The following is a 25253-nucleotide window of genomic DNA, read 5'->3' on the forward strand; positions in this document are numbered from 1 at the left end:
CATTTGAAAAAGGACTTAATCACAGCGGTATGAACGGATAGTGATGACACATTTGAAGTAAAAATTCCAGAGAAGTGTCCCGTCTGATTACCTAAATATGTGATGGTTTATATTTGTGTAAAATCCTTGCATCACCTGACTGTGTGGAATTCTCTTAATTCTTTAGATTTTTTTACCATTTGTTCTTCGCAACAGACCTTATATAGTTCATATTCTGTACTGTAGACTACATCAATTGCTAAGAAATGTATAATTTCACTATCTGTTTATGTACATTGGATAAGTGAAATGCAGCTGGAATCATCCTCTGGTTGAGTGAGACAGCTTCACATTTATCAATGTCACCACAGTAACATAAGAACACACCTGCCAACTAGGATATAAGACAGGTACTTCCCAAGATATAATGAAAATGTTTTGGATCTGATGTTCGGGTCAGAACACACCTTTTTACGTAAAATCCCATGTTAGGGGATTCTACAGAAACGACACACATGCACACAATTTGACACCGACACATTGCAGTACACTACAGTGCCCCTGGAGAAGTTTGTCTCATCTGACCTGGGATTTTAACCGGCAACCCGTTCACCAGATGACTCCTCGTACACATTCCAACACCCTTTATACAATCACAGGACATCAAAGTTTACAGTGATATCAGATAAGGAGCTTCTACTTTTGACTGCTCCTCCTGGAATTGGATTCAGTACAACACTCAGTTACCACAGAGGCCGCTGAAAGTGGCCACAGTACTGTAAAACCCTCCAGTCAGGTTGGTTCCTCTTTCATTATTTTCTACAGTAACCTTCTGTTGGGTCACTCCCCCTGAGACACCCTCAGATAGTGGGGTCACAGCCAGAGATCAGCCATTATTGACGGTGACCCTGGAGTTGGCTCTGGGATTCAAACCAGCGATTTTTCGGTTATTGGCCTAACACTCTTAACCACTAGGCTACCTGCCACCCTTAGGGTACTCCCAGCTAAATGGTAAAATAACAGAACGATGGGATTAATACACATATATAATTTAATAGACATGCTGTTTATGTAATACAATGTACCATTACAATTAGAACCAAATTATTATAATAAAAACAAATTATATAAAAATCCAACTATGTTATACTCAGTGGTGGAAAAAGTACCCAATTGTCATACTTGAGTAAAAGTAAAAGTTACCTTAATATTTAATGACTCAAGTAAAAGTTAAAGTCAACCAGCAAAATACTACTTCAGTAAAAGTGTTAAAGTATTTGGGTTTAAATATTCTTAAGTATCAAAAGTAAATGTAAATTACTCAAATATACACTTAAGTTTCAAAAGCTAAGTATAAATAATTTAAAATCCCTTAAATTAAACAAACCAGACGGCACCATTTTCTTGTTTATTTATGGATAGCCAGGTGCACACTCCAACAGTTAGACATCATTTACAAACGAAGCATGTGTGTTTAATGAGTTCGCCAGATCAGAGGCAGTAGGGATGACCAGGGATGTTCTCTTGATAACTGCGTGAATTGGACACTTTTCCTGTCCTGTAACAGGTACTTTTGGGTGTCAGGGAAAATGTATGGAGTAAAAATAACATTACTTTCTTTAGGAATGTAGTGGAGTCAAAAATATAAATAGTAAAGTACAGATACCCCCAAAAATGACTTAAGTAGAACTTTAAAGTATTTTTTACTAACTGATTTTACACCACTGGATATACTAAAAGTTAACATCACTTTCAATGAAAAAAAAAAAATCACATAACTAAAACACTTTCAGTTTCACTTGTGTAATGCAACTAGTGTCTTCTACCCACTGGGTCAGTGGACTTCCCCCTTTTGCTATGACATTCAGGCACAGTCAGTCACTACACATCTCCTAGGAAGAGGAAAGCCCACAACCCCTAACACCAGATTTACAATGGAGACCAACAACCACCAGGAGGAGAATCGGGGAACTTCCTGCTGACACAATTACCAGAACAGCACTTCATGTGAGAAGCATGTAGTAAAAACTCTGAACCCCTATGACACACACATACTACTCTAATAGTTTTAAAATGTCTCACTCATAAAATGTTCACCTTATTCCCATAACACAGAGTCATCATTTCCCACATTGTAATTTTTTCAAATGTAGATTGACTGAAATGTAATGTTCATCAAGTCTAGGCCTATTTATACTGAACAAAAATATAACACGTAAAGTGTTGGTCCCATGTTTGATGAGCTGAAATAAAGGATCCCAGAAGTTTCCACTACGCACAAAAAGCTTATTTCTCTCCAATTTTGTGCACAAATTTGTTTACATCCCTGTTAGTGAACATTTCTCCTTTGCCAAGATAATTCATCCACCTGACAGGTGTGGCATATCAATAAACTGATTAAACAGCATGATCATTACACAGGTGCACCTTGTGCTGGGGACAATAAAAGGCCACTAAAATGTGCAGTTGTGTCACACAACACAATGTCACATGTCTCAAGTTGGGGGAGTGTGTAATTGACATGCTGATTGCAGGAATGTCCATCAGAACTGAATTGAATGTTATTCTCCCTACCATAAGCCGCCTCCAGCGTCGTTTTGAGAATTTGTCAGTTCATCCAACCGGCCTCACAACCGCAGACCACATGTAACCACGCCAGCCCAGGACCTCCACATCCAGTGTCTTCACCTGAGGGATCGTTTGAGACCAGCCACCCGGATAGCTGATGAAACTGAGGAGTATTTCTGTCTGTAATAAAGCCCTTATGTGGGAAAAAAAACTCATTCTGATTGGCATGGGCCTGGCTCCCAAGTGGGTGGGTTTATGCCCATCCATGGCTGCATCCCTTCCCAGTCAATCCATAGATTGGGGCCTAATACATTTATTTCAATTGACTGATTCCCTTATATGAACTGTAACACAGTAAAATCGTTTAAATTGTTGCATGTTGAGTTTATTTTTGTTCAGTATAGTTTCTGGGGGTGCAGCATAAGCTGCCAATTTGTGTGGAACTATCTGTATTTGTAGTAGCCTGTTGATGCCTTTGATGTGGTGGCCTCTAAATTAGACTTTAGTTTGGCACAGCGCCTGTGAACAAAAATAATGTTACGTCAACAAACTATAGCTAAATAGATTTCCCATCTGTTTGTTTTTTTGCTATGACGTCATTCAGGTTCAGCCTACTGTGAGCCACAACAAAATACAAGAACCAACAGTTCCTTGTTCCTTGTCATTTAATTTACAGTAGATGTCACATTGTAATTGGCTACGGCCGGGAACCGAGACTACTCTATAGGCTTCCCGCATCAACAATAATGGATTTCCAAAAACATTATTGCACTTTCGTTGAATATGACTCACGTCACGTGCAACTAACGAAGCAATATATTATATGGTCCAACGTGAGAAACCATGAGCTTATGTCAACATTCACCAGCTGAGAATGAATACTTTTCTCATTCTCTTATGCTTGCTCTCTGAAGGTAAATTGTTTTCCATGGCTTCTGACTAGTGGTTGATTCTGCTCATATATGATAATATAGGTTAGGTTAGCAACATTTACCAAGTTTGACAGGTATTTGATTATTTTGTTTGTAGGCTAAACTGTATTAATTTACCTGTAAACTTGCCTTCTTCCATTTGTAGCGGTCTCTGCCAACGTCGTAGCTAGAGGAGACACCAGGGTTGACTTCAATGCCGACGCATCATATACCTGCACCCTTGCGGACCCGACAGGTGTGTTGCAAGTCACCTGGCAGAGGCTGTTCAAAGACGACTCGGTGGAGAATCTGGCCACCTACAGCAAGCGGTTTGGCGTTAAAATCATTGACCCGCACCGAGGCAAGGTGGTTTTCACGGAGGCATCTCTCAACTCGACGTCCATTACCGTGAAGAATGTAACATGGGCGGACGAAGCCTGCTATATTTGTTCCTTCAATGTTTACCCGAGTGGATCAATACGCAAGCAGACGTGTCTTACCGTTCAAGGTATTTAATGCACGGAATAATAACAGTTTTAGGGCTTCCCTCTATTGTTCTCTATTCAGTTGAAGTTATATTTTAATGTAAGTGATATTGTAACTCAAAATAATAATCGTAAATCAGCACAGGTACAAGCACACCTGGTCAACTAATTATCCAGCCCTTGATTAGACCTAGTTGAATCAGGTGTGCTGGTACTGGAATAGAAGTGAAAGTCACTGGGGGTATCTTCTTATGGAGCATTCATAAAGACTTCATAAGTAATACCTTCAGTACATTCGGAAAGTATTCAGACCCCTTGACTTTTTGCACATTTTGTTACTTTACAGCCTAAAATAGATGTTTTGCTTTGTCATTGTGGGGTATTGTGTGTAGCTTGATGAGGAATTAGTATTTATTTAATCAATTTTAGAATAAGTCTGTCACAACTGAATGTGGAAAAAGGGAAGCGGTCTGAATACTTTACGAATGTACTGTAGATGCTTCACTAATACATTTTTAAGCTAAACCACCAATACAGGTAATATAAAGGTCCTTACATCTGGTGCTTCGCCAAATATAGAATAATCCTTTAGTCACCCTTTACAGCAGGACATTTGCTAAGGAGTGATATATCTGAATAATACAGTATGGGCGTGTAAAGGGTTTATTAGGGGTTTTATTAGGGAATAGAAACACTATGCTTTAGAACACCAGCTAACTGCAAATATAAATCACCATATTGGCATTGTTACATCACTGGCAGGATTTCCCAAAAATGTCTGAATGACCATGAACTCTGCATGCATTAATAAGGGACATTGGCTGGTGTCAAACCATATATGAAAACATGATACATATTTTGAAAGCAGTTCTTAATTGATCTGCCTGGTAAAATAAATAAAATCAACATGATCTAATATTCCCTGATTCATCTATTCAAAGGTGTATCTGAAGTGAGAGCCACAATGCAAAAAGTCCCCAGCACTGAACCTAAAGCAGACATGGAAGTTGTGGTCAGCTGCTCTGCCACAGGTAAACCAGCACCTTGGATCCAATGGAACATTTCTGCAGCAGCACTCATAAAGACACCTAACAACTGGACTGTCATTAACAAAGACCAAACTGTCACAGCCAATAGCAACATCACCCTCCAACTGTTGCCAGGCTCAGGGGGATACGTGGACTGTATCATAAACAATGGGATGAGGACACAGAGACACGAGCGGGTCCTGCTTCCTATTCTCCCTGGAGAGAGGGAGGTTGAAAAGGGTACGTAATGTTGACGTATTATATACTTCTAAACCATACTCTTTTAGCGTGTCAGAATGGTTCAACCTGAAAACAACATTGAGAAAACATCATCCCTAGCTCTATAAACAGCATGCCAAATTCATGATATTAATAATAAACATTTACATTTGGATACATGAATTTGGCATTCTATTTAACAGGCTACATCATCCCCAGGGGCATGTTGTGATAGCCTTGTGACCAGCGTCATCGTGCAATAGCGCGACATTCTGTTCCCTGAAAACAGAACGCAGCGATTTCAGGCTGGTTCCAAGAGGCTAATGTTGTGATGCTATTAGTGCTGTTAGTAATGTTATCTCATCAGTTGAGTTTAATGTTGTCTACTATGGTAAAGCACCACGAGTCACTCCCTTTTAAAATCACACTGTAGTCAAGTGTTGTGTTGAGTTCTGGGTAGTTTCCAGCCCCTCAGGGAAGCTACGTGATGGATGATATGATTGGATATATGGGACAGAACATGATGTCAACATGTTATTCAAACTGAATGCATTAAAAAGGAAGGGTGTAAAATTCCTTGTCTTTCTCTTCAGAGTAAATGCTGTCTCTCCAAACACATGCTCACTGGAATTTCATGTTTCACCTTCCAGATGACAAGAGGACATCCCCGTGGGCTGTTTCCATTCCAGTATTCCTAATCATTTCCCTTTTAGTCATCTTTGGTTGTGTCGAACTTCAAAAGAAAAAAGGTGAGTCCGCACAAGATTATCTGTAATATCTAATATCTTTATTTTAATATTCGTAGTAAGACAAATGGAATGAATTGAGTCATCAACTCTATATATGGTTCTGGCTTTTATCAAATAAACTGTGAGCAACGCATGCCTTAGAGCTCAGGAATGTTTATGGATAACGTCCTTTCAGATTCACTGTAGTACAGTATAGTAACCTTCACATTCTATCTGGCAGGTTGCAGGCAAGCAGCGTTGGCAACGACAGCAGACGAGCAGGACCCTGTTAGGAGCATTGTGTAAACATCTGTCTGTTGTTGCTGACCGTGCTTATATGCACTGTAGCTGACAGCTGTTTTTGTTGAGGACTGGAGCACCTGTTGTTACTGAGCCTGGATGTTGAACCTTGTTGAATCATTCTTACAGTCATAAATAAGCTAATTAACACATGCATTATACAAGCCATGATATGGTTAATGCTGTTTAGAGGTACTGAAATGGCACTTTTAGGTTTGAGAGATTGATGACCTCTTGTAGGTGAGTTTTGTGATATGAGGTTGGCTACCTGTTGCCTGGCTACCCAAACTTCTTGCTCCGGCCAAACGCCACGCCCAAGGACGTTAGTTTCTTCTTCGCAATGAGTCTAGATTTGAGTACCTCCCCAACATTTCACCGAATGCCAACACATTCGGGGGCCATCTGATTTGTCCGGTAACGATGGGTTGAGTCAGAGCTAGAACACACGTGGGTAAAACAGAGGTTTGAAAATTCATCATTGGCTGTTACTCTGATTGGTTAGAGACAATCCAATCGCTGAAGACATTGTTCTGTACAACACCCATCATGCCCCTCGTCACCACAAACAACTTCAATAATAATCCTCACCATATCCAGACTAAAGTATGTAGTGAAGGACAAAGCAGCGGAAGAATTTAGTTTGAGTCGTCAGGCTAGGTTACCTCATCTATTAGGACAGCACCACCTACTGTTTGAATGTACTTTATTATAACATACACCAAGTAGAATAGATTTATCTATTTATTTTATGTTCTAAATAACCTAGTAATTTATTTCAAACCACTTCAATATGGTTGACCTTGTTGCACTTTTGTTCAAGTTAAGTTTACAGTGTATTGTTATTATAAATCTATGGAACTACAGGTAGTTTTTTTGTTCTTCATGTTATGTCAGTGTAATGTGTGAATGTATTTGAGACCTTAGAATGTAATGGTCATAATGATGATAATGTTTGCTCTTTGATATACCGTCATGTTTGAGTTCCTATTGTTATTTATTTTGATCATGGATGTTGCTTGTTGTGTTCGATTCCATTTCCACTTGATTTGACACTGTTTATAAATCAGGCTATTATTCTTGCTTGATCTGTAAAATGTTTTAGATTGTTTAATAATTAAAAACATTCTTTATATGGATTGTATTACCACCTGTGATATAAAACTATATGCTGTATTTCAAAAATAAAAAAAACTGCCCATTGTCACCTTGTTTACAATAACATCACCATTTAAAATCAGAGGTAGATTTTATAGCTCTGTTTACAGTAATATCACCATTTAAAATCAGAGGTAGGTTGTTGTAGCTCCTTGTTTACAGTAATATCACCATTTAAATTCAGAGGTAGGTTGTTATAGCTCTGCGCCAGGCTCACTTGGCTATGTGTGTAATATTTTAGCTCCTTTCTGTTTCATGTCCTGAGAAGAGTTCCCTTTAACCTTCTCAACTAAAACTGGTAAAACAATGGTTCTGACATTGGCTTACACTGTTTGGCTTACACTGTTTTTTTAAATATTAAAAGTCTCACCAGCTGAGTTTACTTTTAGCCTGGTGTATGGGGAGGGGCCATATGTGATTCAACCTCATGTTGGTTGGACACAGAGGAGAATTCAAATTTCCTTTCTATAATAGAACTCACATTTTCACCAGGTCTCCTGCACACTACAACTACCTGTTTATTATACTAATAGTCTAGTCATTTCTAAAGGTGAAATAATTAGTTTTATGCATGATATACTGCATTTGTCAGAATTGTTTTCTGAATGTACACAATATTGCTGATACTATTGCTTTTCTTTATGAAATGTAGTGCTTTTTTGTCACGATAGTCGTATGAAGGAGACCAAGGCGCAGCGTGGTATGCGTACATTCTCTTTATTAAAAGAATGAACACCGAACAAACTAACAAAATAACAAACGAAACGTGAAGCTATACATTATAGTGCTGACAGGCAACTACACATAGTCAAGATCCCACATCAGAAAGTGGGAAAAAGGGCTACCTAAATATGATCCATATCAGGCCAACATAGATATACAAAACCCCTAGACCTACAAAACCCCTAGACATACAAAAATCTAGACATGCAGAACCCCTAGACATACAAAACCCCTAGACATACAAAACCCCTAGACATACAAAAACCCCTAGACATACAAAAACCTAGAGTACCCACCCTAGTCACACCCTAACCTAACCAAAATATATAGAAAAACAGATATCTAAGGTCAGGGCGTGACATTTTTACAGCAGTTCAAACCTGTATTTCACTACATTCATGATTTTATTTATGTAGGTATAGGCTATATATAGCTATAGTCCACGTGTCAAACTCATTCCACGGAGGGCCGAGTGTCTGCGGGATTTCGCTCCACCCTCGCACTTGATTTATGAATTAAAGTCACTAATTAGTAAGGAACTCGCCTCACTTGGTTGTCTAGATCTTAATTAAAACAAAAACCTGCTGACACTCAGCCCTCCATGCAACCGAAAGGTTGCTAGATCAAATCCCCGAGCTGACAAGGTAAACATCTGTGGTTCTGCCCCTGAATAAGGCAGTTAACCCACTGTTCCTAGGCCGTCATTGTAAATAAGAATTTGTTCTTAACTGACTTGCCTAGTTAAATTTAAAAAATATGCTCCTGAAAAACAATGAGGAGATTGGAGATGCTGGCCTTGCACTGAGTCAAGCTGTGCGTAAATTGACTGTAAACAATTTGGAATTTAATGCATTAATGTTTCTTATAACATTAAATGTTAGCTAGAGACTGGTACTCAGGCTAGTCATTTTCACCTTGACACATGAATATCTTACATGTCTTTCCCACACAGTTGGTTGTGCATGCTGGCTACACATGTATCATATACTTACAAATCAAATCTGCTTGCTGTGTGGAGCAGAGTTCAGACGCCACCCTTATCTTTGATTTCACACTCAATTTGCTGGGCCAGTCAACAAACGGCTGTAGGGAGAGGATAGCCTTACTTCAGTGCTAACGTTACACCTTTGTACAAGCAATGGCACTGACACACACATGGAAAAACCCTTCATATAGGTTAAATTAATCTCACCATCAGATTCACTTAGCTATGATGATACATAACGTTATTACCTTCAACCTTGCAACGGTGTTTTCATGATACTGTTTTGTGTTTACTTTCACTTTCACTGGACGAGGAGCTGTAGAGAGAGTAGCAACTGTCCTTATCTCTGTGGGAGGAGCTCACAACACAAAATTGGCCAACGGGGTTTCTTGTTAGTTTTTAAACTAAAACAACAGAGCTTGTTAGTATTTAAACTATCCAACGGACTACGTTACCATGCCTCCCACGATGCCTCCTTTGGAAACGGTTCCTAGTTTGAAATACTACTTTGACACACATTATTCAGAGGTCCATTTACATCACCTTGCCTCACCAAGCCAGACATTGCTGCCATGGCTCGTGTTAAAAGTTACCTTACTCTTCTGCTGCTATTCCTTCCTGAGGGTGAGTTACATCAGTTTCATATGAAATACATGATAGGTCTGTAGGTCTTAAATGTAAGTTATACAGTATTATCAATTTCAGAGTTTCATTATGCGATGTAGCTAACTACACTACAAATATAGGTGCATTATGCATCAGTTGTAACTACAGATAGTCCTTAAAGGAATACATTTAATTCAATAAAAAGTGTTATATTTTGAACATTATTGAAGCTAAGGTGTCTTTTTACTGGTGAATAACCAGTCCAGTCACCATCAGTATACAAACATCAGCATCTTCCTGTTCTATAATGTAAAACATGCAACTTATAAAAAGTCAATGGATCTTAAATATCACAGTTTCCTGGACTATATTGAAATATATTTTCCACAACCAAAAAAAGATTGTACTTTCAGCTGCAACAATACTGGAAGCATAGAAATAGCTCACATAGAACAGATCTACCACTTCTTAGACTTGCTTTCATGGAGAATTACAGATATATTTCTATAAATGAATTTCTTTGTGAATTTGGTCTGGTCGCCCAAAAAGTTACATATTCCAGCATTAAATTTGATAGGATTTATTTTAGCCCACCAAGGGCTAGTCTTCCAAGAGTCCTTTGAAATGTACAAACATACAGAATGGGAATTGAAATGATTGATGCAATACTGCATATACCTTTAAATGTATTTATGCAGTTGTTTAATCCCTTCACAGTGTTCACTGCAGGTTGCTAAAATGTAGTGCTGTATTAGATGTGTGTACTAAACAGCCTGTAACTGTCTTCATGCAGGGTTCTCTCAGCTGGTGAGAACACAGCAGGTTGTCACAGCAACCATGGGAGAGGATGCTCACTTCAGCTGCAGGCTCATGAAACCCAAAGATGTGCTTCAAGTCACCTGGCAGAAAGAGACATCAGGGGCGACTGAAAATGTGGCCACCTACAACAAACGATTTGGACCAGTAGTCAACCCACCTTTTCAGAGGAACGTGGAGTTTGAAGACGAGGGTCTGCAGAACTGCTCTATCGTCATCAGAGGAGTGTCAAGAGGAGATGAGTCCTGCTACAAGTGTCTGTTTAATGCCTATCCAGAAGGAGCTATCAGTGGCAGGACCTGCCTCCAAATTAATGGTAAAATATGATAACTAAGGACGTGTTAAAGGGACATTACACTCTAAAATCCAAATTGTATAATGTGGATTCACTTTAACATTAGACTACTTTTGAGGTCTTAAAACAATGTTGTGTCCCTTTTAAAACAGGAACAATGGCCTCCAATGCCTTCAATCCATTGTTCTACCTTGACCTGTGTGTAAATGATTAACCCAGGAACAATTCCCTCAAATCATCATGCATCCATTTGACCTTGATGTACATGAAAACATTATAGTATTGACATTCACTGTGACCTGTGTCTGTTGTCCTATAGAGCTGTATGGACCCTCACTCATCATCACACAAACCAACAACAGTCACACCACTCTGTCCTGTTCTGCTACTGGACGACCTGTTCCTATAGTAACCTGGGACCACATAGAAAACATCAGTCTAGACAAATCCACCATGGCTGAAGTCACCCATCCCAATGAAACAGTCACTGTCACCATAACTGCCATGGTGGCAGCGTCCAGTCTACCTGACAAAGACACCAGGGTTAGGTGTGTAGCGTCATCCGTTGGGGCCGTCAAGGAGGTTTCCATGGTGATTCCAACTAGGGATCAAGCTTCATTTGCAGGTGAGAAATGGTTAGGGTTAATACCACCATAATATATTGACATGATCAGGAACATGATGTCATGATGAATTACTGCCTGTGTTCATGATGAAGTACTTCCTGTGTTCATGATGAATTACTGCCTGTGTTCACGATGAAGTACTTCCTGTGTTCATGATGAAGTACTTCCTGTGTTCACGATGAAGTACTGCCTGTGTATTTCTGTTCTAGGTCAATCTCAGGTCTCTGATGATGACAGGATCAGTGGTAAGTGGTTGTTATTCTAATAATGACAGGTCATAATCAACCTATTGACTGGCTCTTTTCCTATTCAACTTTCAGGTGTAGTGCAGAGCCATATTTCGAGTCGTGGCCAAAAGTTTTGAGAATGACACAAATATTAATTTTCACAAAGTCTGCTTCCTCTGTGTTATGGCAATTTGCATATACTCCAGAATGTTATTAAGAGTGATCAGATGAATTTGAATTAATTGCAAAGTCCCTATTTGCCATGCAAATGAACTGAATCCCCCAAAAACATTTCCACTGCATTTCAGCCCTGCCACAAAAGGACCAGCTGACATCATGTCAGTGATTCTCTCGTTAACACAGGTGTGAGTGTTGACGAGGACAAGGCTGGAGATCACTCTGGGATGCTGATTGAGTTCGAATAACAGACTGGAAGCTTCAAAAGGAGGGTGGTGCTTGGAATCATTGTTCTTCCTCTGTCTACCATGGTTACCTGCAATTAAACACGTGCCGTCATCATTGCTTTGCACAAAAAATGGCTTCACAGGCAAGGATATTGCTGCCAGTAAGATTGCACCTACATCAACCATTTATTGGATCATCAAGAACTTCAAGGAGAGCGGTTCAATTGTTGTGAAGAAGGCTTCAGGGCGCCCAAGAAAGTCCAGCAAGCGCCAGGACTGTCTCCTAAAGTTGATTCAGCTGCGGGATCGGGGCACCACCAGTTCAGAGCTTGCTCAGGAATGGCAGCAGGCAGGTGTTAGTGCATCTGCAGTCACAGTGAGGCGAATACTTTGGCCTGGTGTCAAGAAGGGCAGCAAAGAAGCCACTTCTCTCCAGGAAAAACATCAGGGACAGACTGATATTCTGCAAAAGGTACAGAGATTTGATTGCTGGTAAAGTAATTTTCTCTGATGAATCCCCTTTCTGATTGTTTGGGGCATCTGGAAAAAAGCTTGTCCAGAGAAGACAAGTTGAGCACTACCATCAGTCCTGTATCATGCCAACAGTAAAGCATCCTGAGACCATTCATGTATGGGGTTGCTTCTCAGCCAAGGGAGTGGGCTCACTCACAATTTTGCCTAAGAACACAGCCATGAATAAAGAATGGTACCAACACATCCTCCGAGAGCAACTTCTCCCAACCATCCAGGAACAGTTTGGTGACGAACAATGCCTTTTCTAGCATGATGGCGCACCTTGCCATAAGGCAAAAGTGATAACTAAGTGGCTCGGGGAACAAAACATCGATATTTTGGGTCCGTGGCCAGGAAACTCCCCAGAGCTTAATCCCTTTGAGAACTTGTGGTCAATCCTCAAGAGGCGTGTGGACAAACAAAAACCCACAAATTCTGACAAACTCCAAGCATTGATTATGCAAGAATGGGCTGCCATCAGTCAGGATGTGGCCCAGAAGTTAATTGACAGCATGCCAGGGTGGATTGCAGAGGTCTTGAAAAAGAAGAGTCAACACTTCAAATATTGACTCTTTGCATCAACTTCATGTAATTGTCAATAAAAGCCTTTGGCACTTATGAAATGCTTGTACTTATACTTCAGTTTTCCATAGTAACATCTGACAAAAATATCTAAAGACACTGAGGCAGCAAACTTTGTGAAAATGTATATTTGTGTCATTCTCAAAACTTTTGGCCACGACTGTACATGCATGAGGCATTGGTGTAGTGTACCTGGGAAGTTGACGTCTGTCTTCTCTTGTCATCTCTGTCATTCACAGGTACAGTGGTTGGTGCAGTGATGGGTTCAATGTGTCTCATTGCTGGAATCTGTGTAATACTGTGGTTTCTTAAGAGGAGAAAAGACACCTCATCCAGGTAGAGATACAAACTATTACCTTGAAACTGAACAGTTACTCTGAATTGAATGTGATTTGACTGCCAGTTGTTTACCAGTTGATCTCTAATTTGATGTACAGAAAAGCCCCAGTGTCTGACCCTGAAATCAGCAGGACTCCAACAAAGACAACTGAATGGTGAGACTCATTCTAAAGAACCTTTAAGGGGTCAATAGGTCCATCAAATCTATTTGTAAGAAAACCTGAAACATGCTAATATAATTGTTAAAACATTTCTGCCTCATAGGTAAAAAAAAAAAAAAAAAACGTTGCTCTTGTCAGTACATTGACATGTTTTATTCATTTCAGGGAAACACCAACCTCCAGTCCACCAACCAGGGACTCACAAACCTTCACTCCATCACGAAAGTGAATAGTTTTACAACTTTATGTCATTATCTTTATAAAGTGCTTAAAACAGGGAAGAATAGAACGTTACAGAAGAATGATGTACATCTGTGGTGGTCATAGAGTAGTCATGGTGACAGCATCATGCACTCAGCTGCATGTTAATATCTGTTCTGCTTTGTGACTCATGTCACTAATGCACTACATATTCTCTCAACTTGGGAAAGATGTGTATTTCTGTGATCATAGAGTGGTCATGTTTATTATGTCAGTTTTTACATCACTGTCCGCAGGGCCCTTTCTAGCTTTTTGCACTTCCTCTTGGCAGCTTAAAAGTTAATATCCTGCAATTTAACAGTATGTTGAGACCGCGACTGACTTCCTAAAACATATGATATATACTGTATAGAAAAACATTGTTTTGGTTGGGGGCCCCCTAGTCGCTGTGGGGCCCTAAGCAGCCGCTCACTTCACTTAAGCCTAGAAACGGCACTGACTGTTACCACAGATAATATGGTTCTTATCAATACGTTGACCATGTTCATTTCTTTCAGGACCACACCAATCTCCAGTCCATTCACAATGTGAGTATTTGTACAACTTTATTTGATCATCCTGGTAGAATGCTTGAAACAGATGATTATGAATGTTAAAATGGGTTACAATATGGGTTACAATGGGTTACAATTTTGTGTTTCAGGTTAGACTCCCTCAGCTCCTCAGCCAAGCATATAATGCAACAAGCACAAGATGTTGTGAGGAAGTAGGTTTAAGTTCTCTTGTTTTTTGGGGTGGGGGTTTTATACCGTATTCTCTCATTGAACGAGAAGCTCTGGAATGATGTTTTGAGGTGGTAGTCATGGTGACTGCATACATACAAATGAGTTGCATTTGCTGCATTGTTGTTATGTTACTCCTGTCACTAATATAGGATACTCCATTCAGTCAATATTTAAATGACCTTCTTTTATACAGAATATCTCCTGAGAAACCAGATGATCTGCAATGTAGAAGGTGAGCTGAAATAATCATAAATAATTACAAAGATGCAGTCAGAAGTATATATTTTTTAAATAAATATCTACGCCATTCTGTTGTATCTATCTTAGGAAACTTTTATAGGGTTACGAGGACTGAGTGACTACCATACTGTCTCACACACACATCTGTGTGGTTCGGAGACTGTTTCTGTCCATAGGCATTGTGGGTACTGAATAGTGGACTGAATGGCTGACACACATAGGCCTGCTGGTTATTGTATATATAAATACAGTATGTAAATATAGTAAATATAGTTTGTAGTTGGTTAATGATGAAACATGATAAATCCACACTAGACTTGTTCGTGGTTTTATTCTTCACTTTTTTATAAATCAAATGTTGTATATTATAGTCTACACAATGTCATAATGTAGACTACTTTAATGGTGTGTGTTATGATATTATAGACTACACAATGTCAAAATGTAGACTACTTTAATGATGTGTGTTGTGATATTATAACCTACACAATGTCATAATGTAGACTACTTTAATGGTGTGTGTTATGATATTATAACCTACATAATGTAGACTACTTTCATGGTGTGTATGTTTTTGTTTTCTTCACTTTTTATAAATCAAATGCTGCAATATTCTCAATGTTGTGATGTCCTTTGTTGTGTGTTTGTTTTCTACTTTTATTAATAAAATGTTCAAACAATACTGTAATGTATGTTGTGACATCGCTTGTTATACAATGTGTCATAAATCTGCTGCTGGCAATGCTTCAAGAGTGAATTGTCTTTGATTCTTCTGCCACTCAAGAGACCAACCAAAGATACAAACAATTGCCACTAGGGGTCACCTAAATATAACTAGAGAGAGATAGTTGAGAAAAGGGATTGATACTGTAGTTTTGCAGCGCTTATGCAACTGCGCACCCCACCAATGGTACGCTTCATCCACAGTTGACGTGACTGACTCTCTCTGACGTCTCTCATAAAGAGGCAGAACGCATCACACCCGGTCTCTTCAGTTTAAAGACTTTTGAAACATGGATTTGATAGTCAGTGTACCAGATTGTTTTACACCATACAGAAGACATACGTAATTCTCACTAACTCCCTGCACAGCTCAATGGTTAAGTAGTTGTTATAGCAGAGTTAATTTGTTATGGGTCCCAGTTAAAATAAAACGTTGTGTTATGTTTGATATTTAATAAGGCTTAAAACGTTCATAATAACATTGTCGATATTGAATTATTTTCTAAAGGTGATACAAACCTATAGAGTTAGCCTATAGACCCTACATTTATAATAATCAATGTATTTGGGGGGGGGGGGGGGGGGTTGTATAGCCTACTTAGAGAGCAATAGTAATGGTGTATTTTTGTAGGCACTAACTCTGTCATTGTTCATTGGGCAAAGACTATGGGGAAAATGTATGTAGGCTGAAAATAAGGTCTGTGGTAACACTGGCTTAGAAGATCTGTTACCTTTTGTACTATGAGATCATCTTCATCACATATAATTTTTTTGTGATTTTTGAAGCATTTACGCAAATATAATAAAAACAACACATGAAGGCTTCATAATTCATTAAGGTCATGTTGACTGACTGGTATATACATAAAGGCTTCGTGAATCAAAAAGCAGTAATTTGTAAATGTAGCACTTGGAGATGTGTGAAACTCCTCAGCAGGGTCGTTGGGGGCAGCAGTACTCACTAAGGAAGCGGCGCGACATCCTTTACTGTGGTGCGTAATGACTCGGATCAACAGTTGCGCTCAGCTCAACACTGGGGGCGCTGTTGAGGAAGTTTGAGGGATGAATGTGGCACATGGAGATGTGTGAAACTTCCTCCTCAGCAGGGTCATTGTAAGGTCACTTCCATTTTAATTCCAGATCAATTCAAAAAGTAAACCAAATTCCAATTCTAATTCCAAATGTTCCTAATTGAAAGGCATTGAAGAGAATTGGACTTGGAATTTCAGTGTACTTCATGAATTGACTGGAATTGACTCCAAACCTGCGCCTCAAATCAAATCAAATTTTATTGGTCACATACACATGGTCAGCAGATGTTAAAACGAGTGTAGCAAAATGCTTCTGCTTCTAGTTCCGACCATGCAGTAATATCTAACAAGTAATCTAACAATTTCACAACAACTACCTTATACACACAAGTGTAAAGGAATGAATAAGAATATGTACATATAAATATATGGATGAGTGATGGCCATGCGGCATAGGCAAGATGCAGTAGATGGTATAGAGTACAGTATATACATATGAGATGAGTAATGTAGGGTATGTAAACATTATATAAAGTGGCATTGTTTAAAGTGACTAGTGATACATTTATTACATCCAATTTTTTATTATTAAAGTGGCTAGAGATTTGAGTCAGTATGTTGGCAGCAGCCACTCAGTGTTAGTGATGGCTGTTTAACAGTCTGATGGCCTTGAGATAGAAGCTGTTTTTCAGTCTCTCTGTCCCAGCTTTGATACACCTGTACTGACCGCGCCTTTTGGATGATAGCGGGGTGAACAGGCAGAGTGGTTGTTGTCCTTGTTGATCTTTTGGCCTTCCTGTGACATCGGGTGGTGTAGGTGTCCTGGAGGGCAGGTAGTTTGCCCCTGGTGATGCGTTGATAGGATGCTCTCGATTGTGCATCTGTAAAAGTTTGTGAGTGTTTTCGGTGACAAAACAAATTTCTTCAGCCTCCTGAGGTTGAAGAGGTGCTGTTGCGCCTTCTTCACCATGCTGTCTGTGTGGGTGGACGATTTCAGTTTGTCCGTGATGTGTACGCCGAGGAACTTTAAAAAACATTCCACCTTCTCCACTACTGTCCCTGTCCCGTCCCTCTGCTGTTTCCTGAAGTACACGATCATCTCCTTCGTTTTGTTGACGATAAGTGTGAGGTTATTTTCCTGACACCACACTCCGAGGGCCCTCACCTCCTCCCTGTAGGCCGTCTCGTCGTTCTTGGTAATCAAGCCTACCACTGTAGTGTCGTCTGCAAACTTAATGATTGAGTTGGAGGCACGCATGGCGACGCAGTCATGGGTGAACAGGGAGTACAGGAGAGGGCTGAGAACACACCCTTGTTGGGCCCCAGTGTTGAGGATCAGAGGGGTGGAGATGTTGTTTCTTACCCTCACCACCTGGGGGCGGCCCGTCAGAAAATCCATGACACAGGTGTACAGGGCGGGGTCGAGACCCAAGGTCTCGAGCTTAATAACAAGTTTGGAGGGTATTATGGTGTTAAATGTTGAGCTGTAATCGATGAACAGCATTCTTACATAGGTATTCCTCTTCTCCAGATGGGTTAGGGGAGTGTGCAGTGTGATTGCGTCGTCTGTGGATCTATTGGGGCGGTAAGCAAATTGGTGTGGGTCTTGGGTGTCAGGTAGGGTGAAGGTGATATGATCCTTGACTAGTCTCGTAAAGCACTTCATGATGACGGAAGTTTAGCACAGTTACCTTAGCTTTCTTGGGAACAGGAACAATGGTGGCCCTCTTGAAGCATGTGGGAACAGCAGACTGGGATAGGGATTGATTGAATATGTCTGTAAACACACCAGCCAGCTGGTCTACGCATGCTCCGAGGATGCGGCTAGGGTTGCCGTCTGGGCCGGCAGCCTTGCGTGGGTTAACACGTTTAAATGTTTTACTCACGTTGGCCGCGGTGAAGGAGAGCCCGCAGGTTTTGGTAGCAGGTCGTGTCAGTGGCACTGTATTGTCCTCAAAGCGAGCAAAGAAGTTGTTTAATTTGTCTGGGAGCAAGACGTCGGTGTCCTCGACAGGGCTGGTTTTCTTTTTGTTATCCGTGATTGACTGTAGACCCTGCCACATACATCTCGTGTCTGAGCCGTTGAATTGCGAACCTACAGTCTCTATACTGAGGCTTAGCTTGTATGATTGCCTTGCGGAGGGAATAGCTACACTGTTTGTAATTGGTCATGTTTCCGGTCGCCTTGCCATGATTGAAAGCAGTGGTTCTTTCAATTTTGCATGAATGCAGCCATCAATCCACAGTTTCTGGTTGGGGAAGGTTTTAATAGTCACCGTAGGTACAACATCACCGATGCACTTGCTAATAAACTCGCTCACCGAATCAGCGTATACATCAATGTTGTTGTCTGAGTCTATCCGGAACATATCCCAGTCCACGTGATCGAAGCAGTCTTGAAGTGTGGAATCCGATTGGTCGGACCAGCGTTGAATAGACCTGAGCACGGGCGTTTCCTGTTTTAGTTTCTGTCTATAGGCTGGGAGCAACAAAATGGAGTTGTGGTCAGATTTGCCGAAAGGAGGGCGAGGGAGGGCTTTGTATGCGTCGCGGAAGTTAGAGTAGGAATGATCCAGAATGCTGCCAGTATGGGTCGTGCATTCGATATGCTGATAGAATTTAGGGAGCTTGTTTTCAGATTAGCTTTGTTAAAATTCCCAGCTACAAATGCAGCCTCAGGATATATAGTTCCAGTTTACATAGAGTCCAATGAAGTTCTTTCAGGGCCGTCGAGGTTTCTGCTTGCGGGGGATATGCACGGCTGTGATTATAATCGAAGAGAATTATCTTTTTTTAAATTTTTATTATTATTTTTTTATTTTTTTATGGGGGGGTGGATCAGCTTAATATTGCGGAAAGAATGTTGCTTCCAATGTAATTGTCTGCATCATTTCCAATCCCCCATATTTTTTGGGTAAATATATATATCCATTCACGTATGCATACATATACACATATATACATACACATACCTACATAGACATACATACTTTTTTAAAGAGTATACCTTTATTATTATTCCCCGCAAACCCTACCACCGATCCCCCAATTGGAGTAAACTGATAAACATTTCTGTTTTTACCTTCAATTTATACATCTTATACACATTTTACAGACACAGTCTACTTTATAATAGTTCTCTCTTGTTTGTTCTTAGTCCTTCCTCTATTTCTGTTGTCCATCCAGTTTGATTTCCACTTGTAACTGTGCTATTTCACAATAGCTCCGCACCTATACACATTTCACAGATCCCGTATGCCCTACATTGTTTATCTTGTTATTGTCGTGGAAAATCATCTCAGAAATATAACGCTTTATCAGAACTTGTGAAATCAAAACATGCTTTTATTTACAATAGTATAACCATCTCGAATGTCCCACGGAACACCCCCACCCAGAGCACTGGTTCCCTCTTTATACCCAAATAGCATATGAGTCCACCCCATATGCAAATAAACATACTTCCCCTAATTCTTCAACATCATTATCTTTTTTAGTTCAGGCTTCCTGCTTGTTCACACATACTAACGCCCATCATCTGCTTTCAGTTAAATTATAATAGTGGTCAGACCCTCTATCTTAGTGTCAACATACTCTGTGTCCTTCCCCTCACCACTAAATCAATGCACTCTTTGTTCTGTCCCCGCTATCCCTAGGGTATCCAATTGCTTATAAGCGTCTATGTGTCTGGTCAGTTTCACTTAAATGGAATCAGCAGACTATGTGTTTCCTGTTCATTAGTGTCCAGCCACCCCAGGCATATTTCTCTGGTATGTATGCTTATCTAGTGAAATGGGTAGACTATAAATCTAGTATGTCAAAGCACCCAGGCACCCGTATGTCTGGTCAGTCTGTCAGCATAATGGAGAATCTACAAGGGTCAGAGGGTCAGAACGTCCCTTAGTAGATTTACATTACCACGGTCTCATGATCTATGTTACCATGTGGTTTGTTACTTTAATGTTCAGCTATCTTTTATATTTATATGTTATCCATGTATCTTATGTTACTACTACACCATCTGCTAATCTTTGGTTTCCTGTATTTACCAGAATGGCAAATGCACTCACATCTGCCTTCTTATACTATTTTCTAGTATACTCCTATCTATTGTTTAATTGGTGTGATATCTACCTACATATGTCACTTACTCCTACATAATCCCTCCTCTTGAGGGTAAATAACCTCAAAAACCATACTAAAAATGACATATAGAGAGTAGATATCAATACCAACAATTGACTAAAACATTATCAAAATAAAGCTTACAAATCACTTGTACCAAACATCTCCAATACATAAACACAGACAGGAAGAAAAGATCCAATTGAAACATAATATTCTTACAAAACCCAACTAGACCAAACATCTCCAATTAATAACATAAAATAGGAATGAAAGATCTAGTTAAAATAAAAAATACTAATAATTAACCATTATATTTTGATGAAGCAATGAGCATGTAGTATGAATCCCTGCCTGAGGTTACAAAGAACACAAAGCATTAGGCAAAATAGATATGCTAAAACCCCTTTACATAAGACCACAGTCCTCATCCTTACATATAAGACAATCTCCTCTTTGACACTTTGACAGAAAAAAGGTTCTAGGTGATGATAATGACCATCCTCATGAATTTTTGTACACCACTTGCAATTGTGACGCAAATTACACTTTTTGTGGACATGTATGAGTAAACATTAATCTGAACTGGGTAATTGAACATATACATGGAAACCATGACACGCATGACCCCCCCTCCCCCACCCCCAATCACTTCATAGAGACAGTTAGGGTTACCAAAGGGGCAGTCAAGAGGTCCTCCAACCGCATTGCAAGACTTTCCATACTTATTGGTATAATTGCCTGGGCTTCCCACTTTCTTAACGCTAGATCCAACCAAACTCATACATGAGAGTCTAAACATTTTCATTACATTTACATCAGCATTAGCCTTTACTTCTGCTCATAATCCTTTGAGTTTGGCCATAGCAATATTTTGAATAAAGGTGCAACAGTCATCCCCAAACATGACACAAACTCCACCCTTCTCCACTAAGAGCCAATTAAGTATAGTTAATGAATCCCTGTTGGTTATAGCCAATAAAATTAATCCAATCTAAGTTCTAATTTAGTGTTATCTACAGAAATATAGATTCAAATCCTGATTTAACCTCATCTCTGGCCTTGAAATCCCTAGATAGACCTCTAAGCAGTCCAATTGCATTAAGGTATATCTCAGGATCCTTCTCATAAGCCCTTTTAACTCTAGGTTTTACATAGTCATCATGGGGTGATTTAATAATCGTAACCTATTTAATTGCTCTAAGGCACAAGGACCAATCCATCCATCAGGCAATACATTCAACAGTTAGTGTTTTCCACACATCCATAAACTATCAGCAATACCTCTGTCTTGATTTTTCAACATAGTAAGAGATGGCGCAACCTGAGTTATGTGACCACACAACCCTTTTCTATTCATAATCAACCCTTTATCATTACTTTTACGAACTCCCGCATTCTCTAACACCCAAATAGTATCACATTCTACAGTGGTGTTTCCTACATCAATTCCTTCGGTGTGGTGTCTGTAAAAACATTCATATTTTCCTTTAACCACGGTACCTCTGTCTAATTAAGGTACATTTAATTCAGTTCTAATGTTATAGGCAGCACAATCATTGTCTCCCAGCATGGTCTCATTCAACATAATTTTTCCCCTAGTCCTTACCCAGAGCAATCCTACATTTTATGTCACACAAGGGAATAGAATACTTTCTATTGGTACAATAGTCATTTTTTCCAACTTACACAGTTTTTACATGATGCTGGTTCAGAGACTATTAAAAGATCAGACAAAGGTGATTTTCTTCACAAAATACAATTGTCCATTCTGTGTCTGTTTGCCATATACTTAGCCCATTCGTATCACTCCTTCTTCACTACTTCTTCTCATGTAGTGTCCTTGAGTGGTTCTGATTCTGATATATCTAATTCTGTTGCTTTTTCAATGTTCTTATCTTGAGGTAGATCATTAGAGTTTATCAGAAAGTTTCAAATATCAGTAAAAACTCTCCTGACTGATGTCTCAGGTTGCTTTGTTGGCACGGTGGTCTGCTTGGTAAGGGCAGTCGATGTCATCTAGTGGTAGCTACTGTGGTCGTCACAGCAGCCGCCACCCTTGTTGTTGTCACAGGTTCTTCCTGTTCAGGTGCAGGGGTAGGATCAATCTTAATGACAGTGGTGCTACTCCCTTCGGTCACTGTTGTTCTTGTTATTTCAACTATTAATTCTTCACCTTCAACTGGTTCAATCTGATTCATGATGAGCACCCTCTCGTCTTTTTCTTTGATTAATGTCAGGTCACATCCTTTCGGATCCCAAACGACTTGTCCCTTTGTTTGGTGATATGTCCATCCACAGAGTGCAATCTCCGATAAGGGTTTGATCCTTATGATTGAGATAGACTTCAGTTCTCCTACTTCTGTTATAAATTGAGGTAGAACATATATTCTAACCTTGTCAGTCTTTTTGGATTGTTCGGCTGATTCCATTCTTCTCTTCCTGCTCCCACCATACATCTTGATTGTGCATTAGTCTGTTGTTTCTATACTAGCATTCACTGTTACTTCTGTTATGTCAATGTCATTATTCTTTTGTTGTTCTAACATCAATTGTCTGTAAAGGAGGCCATTCAAAAGTTTAAAAGTCAATTGTGGGGTAATCCCCATTTTCTTCAGCTTGCGGGACTTTTCCTCCTATTTCTTCACCTGAGGCTCCCTCCTCAGGCCGGACTTAGCTTCCATCTGGAAGGGTTTCAATTTTAGGAAAGAAATGTTCTTATTCTGTTCCTTGTGAGGCCTCTCCTCCTCTTCTGGGTGCATTAGTCGGTGCACGTGTCATATTTTGGCTTTCACTTGATTTGCTGTTTTCTTGGCTCCTCCCTGGCGTCTCAATCGTTTCCGCTGCTCCTGCTCCCTCCAGGCTCCCTCCTGGTGAATCAGCATCCTCTGTGTCCTCATCTCTATGTGGTTGTATCCTTCTCTCTGTTGGGACTCAGCTGCAGTGGTTCAGATGGTACCACGTCTGGCTTCTTTTCACTTGGACGGCTGTTCTTGTTGCTTTGGCCACCTCATAGGGTCCATCTCTCCTCGGTTGATCCCACTTCCTCCGGATCCCTCCAACGTGGACTAGATCTCCTGGTATCACTGGGAGAGGTCCTTCTGGTCCCCTTGGATCATCAGACGCAGAACCTCTCATCCTGGTTCAGGTTTCTGCCTACTTTCTGTGAAGCATTCATACTTAGAGACTTATGGCCTCTGTTCTATGATTGCACCATACATCCTCTTACTTCCATCACTCATCACACAACAAACAGACATTCCAGCTGAAGCTGGCGAACCCCTCTCCTTCTGGTTTCCTAAACATAAGACTTGGAAAACAACAGACAAAACATAACAGCATTGACAATGTTATGTGTTATGCATAAATATATTCATGCAAACTGAAATCTGAGACCATGACAATTCCCACTCTCTCTTTACCTGACTCTATGCCTCCAGGATACTTTTCTGCTGGACTCCACAAAAATAAAAGCCCTAAAAAGCTTCCTCATGCTTCCACCCAGTCTTCCCCTTTCGGCCACAGGTTCTGAGAGGTGTTCCCAAATCATGTCATTTTTACTTAGTTTCCCATCTACTCCATTTCAACTGATAATCATGTGCATAACCTACAATTAACATTCTCTCTTCTTGAATTAATTCAACACTGTATATGCTTTCATATCAATCCCTTTAACATGTTTGTTTAGAGTATAATATCCTATCATCCATTCTCTTTCACATGATGTATTAAAAATAAAACAAGTAGCCTCCAAACTCAACCCAGTATGTCTATAGTGGAATCTAGTCTCTCTCTCTTTCTCTCTCTGATTCCACATCCTCTGTCATGGTGTTTTCAAGCTCACCCATTATTCAGCTGGACCTTACTTCTCGTGAGACTTATGCACCCACCAAAGAGAGACATGAAGAACTTTACCACTGCAGTGTTGTAAGAAGTATACCACCAGCCTGGTGTATCTTGATGTACACTCAGTCTCCAGAATGCAGCCCAAGCCCTTCCATTTCTGGCTGTTTTTTCCTGAGGACATACACACTAACACATGGGTTATTTCCTGACAACATTAGCAAGATCACTAAATCTTAATTTTTAATAACAGCCCTATGTAACCATTCTGCCTCAAATACCTGGCCTCCTGCCACAGAAATATTCAATGATAGTCAAATGATGTTCCCTACATCAACTGCTGTACAATAACATGTAATCAGTCAAATGTCTCCAGTTGGATTAATATCCAATCCTATCAAAACTAAGTAATAAGTTTCTTAAACTTTTGCTCTAGTGTTCAAAATGCCACCACTTATTATTTTTACCATATCTTTAGATATGTGAATTATTCTATTTACTTTAGAATTTTCCCTATATTTTACACAGCCAGCTGTCTTTCCTTTTCTGTGAATTATCTCTATTATTATACATAGTTTCTAGAAATAACACCCCTTCACTACCATTACCTTCATTTATGAGTCCCCTAACCCATAACAGCCATTGTTTGATACAT

At 39.9% G+C, this 25253-nt stretch overlaps 2 protein-coding genes and 1 long non-coding RNA gene across 3 annotated transcripts in view; 1 reads left to right on the forward strand and 2 right to left on the reverse strand.

Moving 5' to 3' along the window:
* LOC129840313 (poliovirus receptor homolog) overlaps window positions 1-25253 on the reverse strand; it is a 197486-nt gene that overhangs the window by 111851 nt on the left and 60382 nt on the right. The gene's annotated exons all lie outside the window — the stretch shown is intronic.
* Window positions 6569-9400, reverse strand: LOC129840458 (uncharacterized). The gene is made up of 3 exons (XR_008757197.1): window positions 9330-9400; window positions 9089-9179; window positions 6569-6654 (listed from the first exon to the last, which is right to left on the reverse strand). It is a non-coding gene; the product is annotated as an uncharacterized LOC129840458 (long non-coding RNA).
* Window positions 9513-15558, forward strand: LOC129840444 (nectin-1-like). Its single transcript, XM_055908346.1, has 11 exons — window positions 9513-9705; window positions 10481-10819; window positions 11118-11423; window positions 11634-11669; window positions 13390-13486; window positions 13588-13644; window positions 13816-13875; window positions 14409-14438; window positions 14555-14617; window positions 14830-14868; window positions 14964-15558. The coding sequence occupies exons 1-11, from the start codon at window positions 9654-9656 to the stop codon at window positions 14974-14976; spliced, it is 1092 nt and encodes a 363-aa protein (XP_055764321.1). The 5' UTR covers window positions 9513-9653; the 3' UTR covers window positions 14977-15558.

This window comes from Salvelinus fontinalis, chromosome 41 (assembly GCF_029448725.1).
Source record: "Salvelinus fontinalis isolate EN_2023a chromosome 41, ASM2944872v1, whole genome shotgun sequence".
NCBI lineage: Eukaryota > Metazoa > Chordata > Actinopteri > Salmoniformes > Salmonidae > Salvelinus > Salvelinus fontinalis.